This window comes from Benincasa hispida, chromosome 9 (genome assembly GCF_027475165.1).
Source record: "Benincasa hispida cultivar pf3 chromosome 9, pf3_genome.v1.1, whole genome shotgun sequence".
NCBI classification, from domain to species: Eukaryota; Viridiplantae; Streptophyta; class Magnoliopsida; order Cucurbitales; family Cucurbitaceae; genus Benincasa; species Benincasa hispida.
This window is the reverse complement of record NC_143486.1, coordinates 53,863,834-53,875,058: the sequence shown is the minus strand read 5'-3', so window position 1 is coordinate 53,875,058 and position 11,225 is coordinate 53,863,834. Positions and strand designations below refer to the sequence as shown.

The following is an 11,225-nucleotide window of genomic DNA, read 5'->3' as shown; positions in this document are numbered from 1 at the left end:
TTGATTCATTTTAGTCTCATTTCCGTTCCAATGGTCCATTCTATCCAATATATGCTCATGCCTACAAAATCATAAATTAAACGTGTAAAATCACATAATGAACCCAAAATAAGTAGAATAAGATAGCACCTTTCGGTAGCTACCAACGATCAACATATATGTCAACCATATATTGTTCAAGATTACCTATAATAATCTTGAATTTTTTATAATATTATATTATGTTATGCAAAATACAAAAGGAAAACAAGTCATTTTATTAAATAAGAAGAAAATGTTTATTATCAATCTAAGAGTTTTATGACATTAAACCTAACCCTTACGAGGCTAAAGAAAAGCAAGAATAGAAGTTCTCATTTAGAATCTAGAATCTAGGGAACTCTCATTTCCTTCCTAGCTGAACAAAGAACTCAAAAAAGAATGGCTCTACAGAGAATTCCTGACAGCATTCTAATGGAGATCCTGTTGAAGCTGGAACTTGAAACCCTCTGCTCCGTCGCTTGCGTCAGTAAAACACTACAATCCGCCGTCGTTGAAGCCATTTCTCTCCTCTCCACTCTCCATCTTCCTATCGTAAGTTAACATGCGTTTGTTTTCTCTTTCTTCTTCTCTCAATAGTATCTTAAGCAATCGAGTCGAGACGTTTTGGTGTTGAAATTTTTAATTACAGGCTTTCTCTCCAGATTCTCAAACTCTGAAGATTGGCATTCTTGGTCGGTGCCGAGGCATGAGAAGTCTTACTGTTAATTGCCTTCGTCTTGATGATTCTTCCCTCGTGGATTTTCTTGGTCCTCATTTACTCGAGCTGAATTTGCTTTGCTGCTCTTTACTCTCTTATAAATTCCTTGCTTCTGTAGGAAAACTTTGTCCCAATTTGAGGTGTGAAAATATCAGATATCTTCGTATTTGGCAGTCTGATTGTGTGAATCGAATGTTTTCTCTTCTTGTTCCGTTCTTGGGTTAAGATTTTGGAATTCTTTTTGTTTATTTAATCAGTTGTTCATTGTATGTTCTTATTGCGTGTTTATGTGATTTATTCATATTATGTTAGGGTGCTTATGCTTGAATTGGTAGCTCAAGATTCTCCTGAAGTATTCAATAGAAACTTGGCTGAACTGCTCACAAGATGCTTGTTCTTAGATGTAAGTTGATACGACAGTTTATTCCCCTGGTTTAATTCATCCCTTCTTAACCATTTGCATTCTGCTTCGATTCTTAAACGAAATTATAACAATCATTAAGTAGTAATATGAGATGCTTTTTCTTTTTGGTGATATGGTAGTCAATATCCCTGAAGATTCGAGGAGCAGGAGATGTTGAGGCTAATTATTTTAGTACTATTGAAACGTTTCTTCCCAAAACCGTCAAAACACTGAAGTTGAAGTCATTGCTTCATCAAGAAGCAATTTGCATCATAAACAAACTAAGAGATTATGGGAACTCTTTAATCACTACCTATTCCAGAAGCTTTGAATCTCCTCAGTTATCTTCAGGGTTAATGTTGCAGTGCTTGTCACTTACCTTGGATGTTATTTCTAATGAGTTGATTATAACCATTGTCGACTCTCTTCCTTTTTTGGTAGAGCTTCACTTGGAAGACATGCCGAACCAAGAACAACTGTTGCACCATGACTTGACCAATAGGGGACTTCAGTCATTGAGCACTTGTCATAATCTGATATCACTTTCTCTTATTCGTGGTAGGCATAACCACCAAGTTTCTTTCAAAAAGCTGAATGATATGGGCATGTTTCTCTTGTCTGAGGGTTGCAAAGGTCTTGAGTCTGTGAGATTCTGTGGATTCTCTAAAGTCAGTGATGCTGGATTTGCATCGATCTTTCACTCATGCAATAGGTTGAAAAAGTTTGAGATTCGTAATTCATCACATTTCTCAGATCTTGCACTCGACGGTTTTGATGCCATCGGATGCTCCGTAACAGAGTTGAGATTATTATCATGCAGTCTTATAACTTCTGAATCTGTGAAGCAGTTGGCCTATTCTACAAGCTTGGAAGTCCTTGATCTATGTGGCTGCAAGAGCATATCAGATTCTAGCCTTGAATCCATTTCCACTTTGTGCAATTTATCATCACTAAATCTAACATCAACTGATGTAACCAACTATGGTTTATCTGTTCTTGGTGAGGGAAGTCTACCCATCGTACGATTGTCTCTTCGAAGTTGTAAGAGAGTAACCGAAGAAGGAATCTATCGATTGTTTTATGGTGGTGGAACAGTGAGCAAGACCTTGTCTGCCTTGGATCTTGGACACATTTCGGGAATAACCGATCGAGCAATCCAAATAATCGCTTCTGCTGGTGTTGGGATTACTGAGTTATGCATCAGATCTTGCTTCCATGTGACTGATTCTTCAGTGGAAGCTTTGGCGATGAAGAAACAATTCCAAGGTGAAGGTATGTTACTTCGTAGGCTTGATCTTTTTAATTGCATTGGCCTATCAATTGGTGCATGTAGATCCTTTAGGGGGCCTCAGTTTCGTGGGTTACAATGGCTAGGAATAGGCAATACTCGTTTGAGTAGTAATGGAGATGTTGGTTTAGTTGAGTTTTGTTCAAAACGACCTTGGTTGACTTTGTGTTTGGAAGGCTGTGAAGTTGGATGTTATGATGGATGGCAATTCCATAGATCATAATGACTTGGAAACTTTCTTTAGAGGGTGGAGAATTGTTGTTGATTGATATTGTTAATACAAAATATGAATTTAGTTTTCAAAGGTGAAATATATAAGGTTAAATTATAAATTCGATTTGGACAAAGTTAGAGTATAGAGTCTCGATAGTTTTTAAAAGTTAGAATTTAATCCCTATGGTTTGACAAAACCTCATAAATAGTCCATATGATATGATAAATCTTCGTAAATATTCCCTATCATAAAGGTTTTATCAAATTATAGGGACTAAATTCTAATTATAAACCATAGAGATTGATTCCAGTTTTGGAATTTAACCTATATGTGACTATGTTTTAATGGTATTTGAATTTCGTATCCAATCTTTTAAAATTGAAAATATTTTTCTAATTATTTTCTAACCATTATTAAAACCTAACGAAATGATATGATATAAAATATATTACAGGGTCTAACTTAAGGATTTTTTTTTTTTTTTGCTTTCAATTTAACTATTGTTGTTTCAAATGTTTCAAATGTTTCAGCAATTTTCATTTATACTCTCTGTAAGTGTTAAGGTTAATTGATGATATTTAGCTGAGTTAGCAAGAAGAGAAATTTGAACAAAATGATGAATTAGGTCCTATTTAGTAATCATTTTGTTTTTAGTTTTTGTTTTTTAAAATTAAGTTTTATAGACATTATTTTTACCTCCAAATTTATTCTTTTGTTATCTATCACTAATGGTTTAAAAAACAAAGTCAAGTCTTGAGATCTAAAAAAAAGTTGCTTGTTTTTGTTTTTTGAAATTTTGCTAAGAATTCAACCATTGTATTTAAGAAAGATATAAATCACGGTAAGAAATGTAAAGGAAATAAGTTTAATTTCAAAAATAAAAAGAACAAAAAGAACAAAAACAGAAAAAAAGTAGTTACCAAATGGGAACTTAGAAATTTGGTTAAATTATAAAAAATATCTTTGAATGTTGTCATTTGTTTTAAAAATACCCTTATACGAAAAAAGTTGTAATATTACCTTTGAACTTTCATAATGTTTCAAAAATATCTTTAGAGTAGGAACTCTTTAGAGAATTTGGACAAAATTTGAGATATGAAAGGGTGTAATATGTGACATAGAACGGAATTTTGAATCATCACATCATTTTAGGTCATCACCATATAGTTGTAAGTCCAAATTTCTATTCGAAATTCTATAAAATTTATACTCTAAAGGTAGTTTTGAAATGTTTAAAGGGTAATATTATAAATTTAAAAGGTATAGAGGTATTTTTAAACATAAAAGAAAGTTTGTTATTATTTAGCCTATAATTTTACTGACATAGGTACTATCATTACTCTTTTTTGTTTTTTTTTTAAAATCACTACCCTTTAAACTTGCCAACTCATGGATTATAATATCATGCAAACTAATTTTAACATTTACTGGTAGGAGGATAGGATATAATGCTAAAATTGGATTAAATTAAAAGAATTTAAACAACAGGGATTACATTACAAGATTGATATTAAAGACACATATATTTAGCAAATATTTTATATTTCATTTAGGGAGATGCACATGTATATGATAAAAGATATACTCATCGGATAATTTGTAGTAACTTGTCTACCTTATGGAAAAAAGTTATGGCCAACACAAGTAGAGTTCAATTGACATAAGCTTGTATTATCTATCTCAAGATTGGAAGGTTCGATTCCCTCCATGTTATTAAAAAAGAGCAAAATTAAGTTAAGAAAATGAATCCATTCAAAAGGGCAAAAGGCTATTAAGCCAACAATTAAAATTCTATAATAGGTAAGAGGAGTTCGAGATGAGCCATTCTTATAGCAAATTCAAAATAAAATGTGTGTATGTAAGGATGGGACCATAATATATTTAATCGATTTTGCTTTGGTATGAAAAAATTATCTCGAGTCAATTTAGGTACAAGTCAACTAGTTAAGCATATTGACCAAGAGGTCAAAAGTTTAAATCTTCCACTTATTTAACTCTAAAAAAAGTTAATGAATATATTTCCTAGAGGATCTCCATTTTATTTTTTATGAGATTTTTTTTATTGAAATAACTTACCACATCCCAACTAAATTTATAACTTGGTTTATGTAATTTTGTATAATTATTATTTGGGTCATTTTCAAATGTAATAAAAAAATCCAAAATAATTACATGAATAGCAAGAAATGGACCCAGCCCAAAACGAATTAAATAATACAATAAAATCAATGTAAATGATGAAAAACCCAGTCCACGGTAGTGGAAAAAAAAATCTAGCCCACCCAAAAATCGTGTACATCCACGCAACCCGCCCACGATTAATTGACTTACCCATCCAACCTGCTCGATACCCATGCTCACGGCACCATGTCTTCCCACGTCTTCTTCCAATGGCAACAACTTCTTCTTCTTCATCAAATAATATACGATCACCATCTATCACGCTCTCTCTCTTTGTGATAAAAGAAAAAGGAAACAAAATAAAATGTGAAGAGAAGAAGGTTAAACCAAAATAGTTGTGATAGAGAGGATAGTGTTCTATCACAAATAGACAATGATAGAACCACTAAACATTGTTAATAAAACCATCAAAGATAGACACAAATACTTGTCTAACCAAGTCTATCTATTGATAGACACTGATAGTATAGTGTTTTATCACTATCTATTAGTAGATAGACACAAATAGACATCTATCTGTGTCTACCAAAGTGATAGAAGTTCAACCCTTGTTTGCTTTTAATTTGTTAATTGTGTTGATTATTGATTGTTGTTGTTAGATAGTGTTAATGGTTTACACTCTATATTTGTTTATTCACTAAGGATAGAAAGTTATAGAACCACCAAACAATGTTAATAGAACCATCTAACATTGATAGAAACATCAAAGATAGACACAAACACTTCAACATCAAAGATAGACACAAACACTTGTCTATTTGAGTCTATCTATTAATAGACAATGATAATATAGTGTTCTATCACTACCTATAAGTAGATAGATACAGATAGACATCTATCTGTGTTTATCAAAGTAATTATTGATTATTGTTGGTAGATAGTGATTTTGTTAATGCTTTGCACTCTATGTTAGTGATAGTGTTTTATTATTTTCAATTTTTGAAAGTGTGAATCTATCTGGGAGAGACATTAATAGTGGCAATTGTTGAAGGATACTTGTTCTATAATGTTATTTTCTATTTTTGGACTCTTTTTCTAATTTTTGGTACTTAGTTATTGTGATGGTTTCTGAAATATATTTGTTATATAATATTATTGCTATTGCTTTACTCTTTTTCTAGTATTTGGAACTTGTTCTAGTACTATGCTGACTGAATATAAATGATATATATCATTATATCAGTGTCTATCAATGATAAATAGGGATAGATCACTATCACTGTCTATCATGCAATAGACGATGATAAACATCTATCACTGTCTATCTGTGATAGACAATGATAGACAGGTATCACTGTCTATCTAATAATAGATAGATATTTTATTGATAATTATGTTGCTAGTTGTTGATGCTATTCAAATTTTAGTTTCTAACATATTGTTAAATATATCTTTTCAATAGGTGGAACGTGAATTGATTATAGAAAATGAGAATGGAAACTTAATAATTATTGTCTACTTTAGTATAGAGGTGTTGAATTTAATAAGAACAAAATTATTCCTCAAGTTTTAAATGGCCCATTTGGACACTTTCTTAATATTAAAATGGCAAAATACCCTACCAATTCCTCAATTACTTAGTAAAAAAACAATGCTATACAAAGAAGTTGAATGTCCTAGCATTCAACTTTAATGGCCATACAGTAGAATTTGGGTTGAAGAAATTTTATTTAATAACTAGATTGAAAAGCCACAAATTCCCTCAATTAAATTTAGGATGGAAAAAAAGAGTCTGAACTTAGAAATGTATTTTTTGTTCATGATGATCATATAACTAGAGAGATATAGAGAGAACTTTCAAAGCACTACGCATAAGGAAGACTCGTCGAAAGTTCAATTAGCAAATCTCTACATTTTAGAAGCTCTTTTAATCCCCAAGCAACAACACAATCATGTCAATTTCAAACATCTAGACATTTTGGACGATGAACAAGTCTTCAAAGACTATCCTTGGAGAAGATTGTCTTACACTCTAACCTATCAATTCTTTAAGAGTGCATCATATACTGAGAAGGATGTTGTCTACGTTCAAGGATTCCCATTAGCATTAGTTTATTAGATTTTTTAGACAATCTCAAAACTTTCCGATTTAGATGTTGGATTTGGAAGGAAACTTGGAACCGAAGGGCCAAGAATCATCCCATGGGAGTGCTTGGAGTCAGATGAGTGGACTCTAAATGGGAACATTTTCGAAATAAAAGAGGTAAGTAATTCCTTAAATGAGAACATTTTCATTGTCTATCACTTTAAAGATAGACAGTGATAGAGTTCTATATTTGTCTATCATTGATAGACAGTGATAGACATTGAAGTGTTAGTTTTTTCTCTAATAATTTAACATGTGTTTATTTGTAGTTTTGTATGATACCATTGCATCTAACAAAAGAAGAACCTCAATCAACTTTCAAATACTTCATAGAACTTGAGGCAGAGGAGGAGAAAGAGAGGTAAATGAACAAAAAAAAAAAAAAGAACAAAATGAAGAATGAGGAGCAAATAGAATAATGAAAGAAAATTAGTGAACTAAGAAAAGGCCAACAAAAAATAGTAGAAGAACAAAATCTTTTGAAACAAGGCTAAGAAGAAATCAAAAGAATGTTGAGGTCAATTACAAAAAGCTTGAATAGTATACTTTCATTAGAAAATCTTCCAAAACGACAAAAAGAAAAAGAAAAAGAGCATGAAGAAGGTATGGAAAAAAATAAACTGCCTTCTTGTAGCCTTCAAATTTTAGAAGAAAGTGATGATATTGATACAATGTTTAACTACGCAACAACCTATTTATCTGGGGTAAGTATTAGCTTTGTTATATACTATTTTATTTTGTTTAAATATAACCATACATTTATTAATTAAAATTTATTTTCCTTTGTAGATTTAAGTTGAAAATGAGACAAAAGTGAGATAGACAATGATAGTCTTATTATTGTCTATCCCAAATAGAGATAGATGGTGATAGTTCTCTATCACTATCTATCTTAATGTTATGTTTTTTAAATTTCTTACTTTCTTTCTTTCTTACATTTAAATAAATGTAAACATACATTTACTAAGTAAAATTTCTTTTCCTTGTAGATCCAAGTTAAAAACGAGAGAGATAAAGGGAAAGAGAGGTTTGTAATATGATAGACCTATATTCCTCTATCATTGTCTATCTTAATATTATGTATTTTAAGTTTCTTATTTTCTTAGATAGAAGACAATAGATTCTTAGAAAGAAAAAAATTTGTAGGAAACTGAGATCCAAAAACAACTTCAAACATAAGATGATTTGGATTCAATTGCAACTATAGATTTGGAAACACCTGAAACACAAGAGTTGCCTGAGGTTTGATTCTTTTTTTAAGCTACTTTTTGTTCAAACACAAGAGTTGATAGACAAAGATAGGCTACTATCAGTGTCTTGTGATAGTCCTCTATCACTTTCTATCTAGGATAGACAGTGATAGAATGTCTATCTGAGATAGACTCTAAAAAACATCTATCTCTGTCTATCTAAAATATACACTGATAGTCCTCTATCAGTGTCTATCAGTGTCTATCTAGAATAAACACTGATAGAGGACTATCAGTGTCTATCTTGGATAGACAGTGATAGCTCTCTATCACGGTCTATCTGAATATTAAGTTTTTTAAGATTCTTACTTTCTATCATATGCTTGCAAGTAGATGAAGTTGAAGAAGACGCTGAAACTGAAACAGAAAAGGAAAATGATGAAGTCGAAGAAGATGTTGAAATTGATAAAGAAGAAGAAGAAGAAGCTGAAGTAGAAGAATTTGAAGTTCAAGAAGAAGAAGTTGAACAAGAAGAGAATAAAAAAGAGAAAATAGAAATGAGAAAAAGGTAAATATCATTGTCTATATACATGATGATAGACAATGATAGTAGTCTATCATTGTCTATCATTCAATGTTCTTCTTATGAACTCCAATATTTTCTTGCAACAAATCAATGAAGAAGAGCAAAATGAGAAAGAGAAAGAAGATGAAGGGCAAGTAGAAGAAGAGCAAGAGAAACTAGATGAAGAGCATGTAGATGAAGACCAAGAGAAAGTAGATACAGATCAAGTAGAAGATGAGAAAAATGAGGAGGAACAAATTCAAGAAGAGCACAATGAAGAGGAAGATACTGATGAAGAAGAGAATGAGATTCTTTTTCAGAAGAAAAGACCAAAGAGAAACTAGAGGGGGAAGCAAGTTGTTGATGAGGAAGACAAAATAGAAGAAGAAACTGATAGTGAAGAGGATCCATATGAAGATATTCAAACAAAAGGGAAAAATAGATAACAGAAGGGAAAGCAGCAAAAGCAAGGGAAGCGTAAAAGGTTTAGACCAAAGGTGCTAGAAGACACACACTTTCAGAAGGAAATACCAAAGAGACAACGAAAACCAACCAAAAAATCATTATAAAATATAAATAAGAAAAATTTCCCTCTAAAGAAGAAACCTGAGAAGAAGAACGAAGTACAACCTCAAACTTCAACTCAAGAATGTGTGAAATTGATGATGGACACTACTCCAAGCATCAGCTTGAACATTTCTCAAACTCAATCTCAACCTTAGTCTCAATCTTGATTGTAGAATTACTTTATATTGTAAAGCTTCAAGTTGAACATTTCTTTCTATATGATTTTCTACTTTATACAATTTATAAGTTTCTTTCTACTTGTTGACAATCAACTACTTCTAGAATTTATAAAATTAACATATTTTGTTCATTGTCTTGTTGTGCATTGATGCTTATTTAATAATGTACTTGTTGACACATAGTTGTCTATCTGAATCTATCTATTGATACATGGTGATAGACTACTATCACTATTTGTCTTAGGAATTTTAGCAACTATAGAAAAACTTTAACATCAATACATACTTGTCTATCTGAATCTATCTATTGATAACTTTGAAGTGAGATAAAAAGAGATAGAGTACTATTAGTGTCTATCTGAGATAGTGGTGATAATCCTCTATCAGTATCTATCTGAGATAGATAGTGATAGAGTTCTATCATTGTCTATCTGAGATAGACAGAGATAGAGTACTATCAGTGTCTATTTAAGATAGACAATGATAGAGTTATATCATTGTCTATTTGAGATAGGCAATGATAGACTTCAATGAATGGGTTTTTAAAGGAGGGGTGACTCCAATGAATGATAGAGTTCTATCATTTAAGGATTTGGAGTAGTGTCCATCATTCATTCAACTATATCATGATATAACTCCAATGAATGATAGAGTTATATCATGATATAGTTGAATGAATGTGTGATGTACAATTAGGAAAACATTCATGGTCTATATATTTAGTCATAGACAATGTTACAACTATCTGAATCTATCTACATATAGATTCAGATAGATGTCATAATCAATATACATAGTGATAGACATAGATACTTGTCTATTTGTGTCTATCTACTGATTATCTTGTTGAAGTTCACCTACATGATATCAGTAAATAGGGTCAGATAGACACAATCTATGCCTATCACTGATATGGATAAAAGCCATGGATGTTGAAAAGGAGTCTATGTACTTCAACTCTGTTTGGTAACTTGTAGATGAACCATATGGGGTTAAACCTATAGGTTGCAAATGGATCTACAAAAGAAAATAAGACCAAACTGGCAAGGTGCAAACCTACAAAGCCAAACTCGTGGCAAAAGGTTTTACCCAAAGAGAAGGGGTTAATTATGAAGAAACTTTTTCTCTCGTTGTCATGATAAAATCAATTAGAATACTTCTATCCATTGCCACATATTATGACTATGAAATATGGCAAATGAAGGACAAGATAGCTTTTCTAAACGGTCATCTTGATGAAAGTATTTTTATGTCTCAACCAGAAGGGTTTATTAAACAAGGACAAGAGCAGAAAGTCTGTAAGCTTAAACGATCCATTTATGGATTAAAACAAGCTTCAAGATACTGATACATAAGATTTGATAAACGTTTATTTTAATTGAAATTAAACGAAATTGGAAAATCAATTAATATTTAAATTATGATTTAAATATAAAATTGATTTATTGGTGATATTGTATTAATTTAATATTTAGATATTAAATTATTATTTAAATTAAAAATTATTTTTATCTAATTAATTATTTTGAATTAATTTTATAAAAATATTTTAAAATAAAAAATATTTTTTGAAAGCATTCTTAGTTAGTGGATTTTTCCATATTTTGGGAAAAATTACTAACTATATTTATTGGAGAATCACCAAATTCAATTGCTAATCTTCAAGCTGGAGCTGCCCAACATGCAACCTGATACATTTGCATGGTTTTTACCTATATATTGAAGCTCCATGCATGAAGATCAGCGAGAGATTAGAAAAAATAGAAAAGTTCTGCATTTGATAACCCTGCTCTCGTTCCTCATCAACTCAACT

The 11,225-nt window shown here is 31.2% G+C and overlaps 1 protein-coding gene across 4 annotated transcripts; it reads left to right on the top strand.

Moving 5' to 3' along the window:
- The first annotated feature begins 295 nt into the window (after positions 1-295).
- LOC120087240 (RNI-like superfamily protein) lies at positions 296-8,941 on the top strand. Of its 4 annotated transcripts, XR_005484466.2 has the most exons (7): positions 327-573; positions 671-879; positions 1,052-1,142; positions 1,283-2,414; positions 7,901-7,938; positions 8,058-8,153; positions 8,495-8,657. XR_005484466.2 is itself a non-coding variant. In XM_090317309.1 (6 exons), the coding sequence occupies exons 1-6, from the start codon at positions 421-423 to the stop codon at positions 8,794-8,796; spliced, it is 1,773 nt and encodes a 590-aa protein (XP_090173435.1). In that variant the 5' UTR covers positions 326-420; the 3' UTR covers positions 8,797-8,941. The 4 variants fall into 4 exon arrangements, 3 of the variants coding, with proteins under 3 accessions (XP_038900092.1, XP_090173435.1, XP_038900093.1); XM_090317309.1 differs by lacking the exons at positions 7,901-7,938; positions 8,058-8,153 and adding an exon at positions 8,784-8,941 and having other exon boundaries at positions 326-573; positions 8,495-8,669; XM_039044164.2 differs by lacking the exons at positions 7,901-7,938; positions 8,058-8,153; positions 8,495-8,657 and having other exon boundaries at positions 296-573; positions 1,283-2,741.
- Positions 8,942-11,225: the final 2,284 nt, after the last annotated feature.

What these genes read in the sequence shown, in the direction of transcription:
- LOC120087240 (XM_039044164.2), top strand. Translation starts at nt 421, where the DNA reads ATGGCTCTACAGAGAATTCCTGACAGCATTCTAATGGAGATCCTGTTG. An exon ending in CCACTCTCCATCTTCCTATC is followed by an intron (nt 574 to 670) that starts GTAAGTTAACAT and finishes TTTTAATTACAG; the next exon opens with GCTTTCTCTCCAGATTCTCA. An exon ending in AAACTTTGTCCCAATTTGAG is followed by an intron (nt 880 to 1,051) that starts GTGTGAAAATAT and finishes ATATTATGTTAG; the next exon opens with GGTGCTTATGCTTGAATTGG.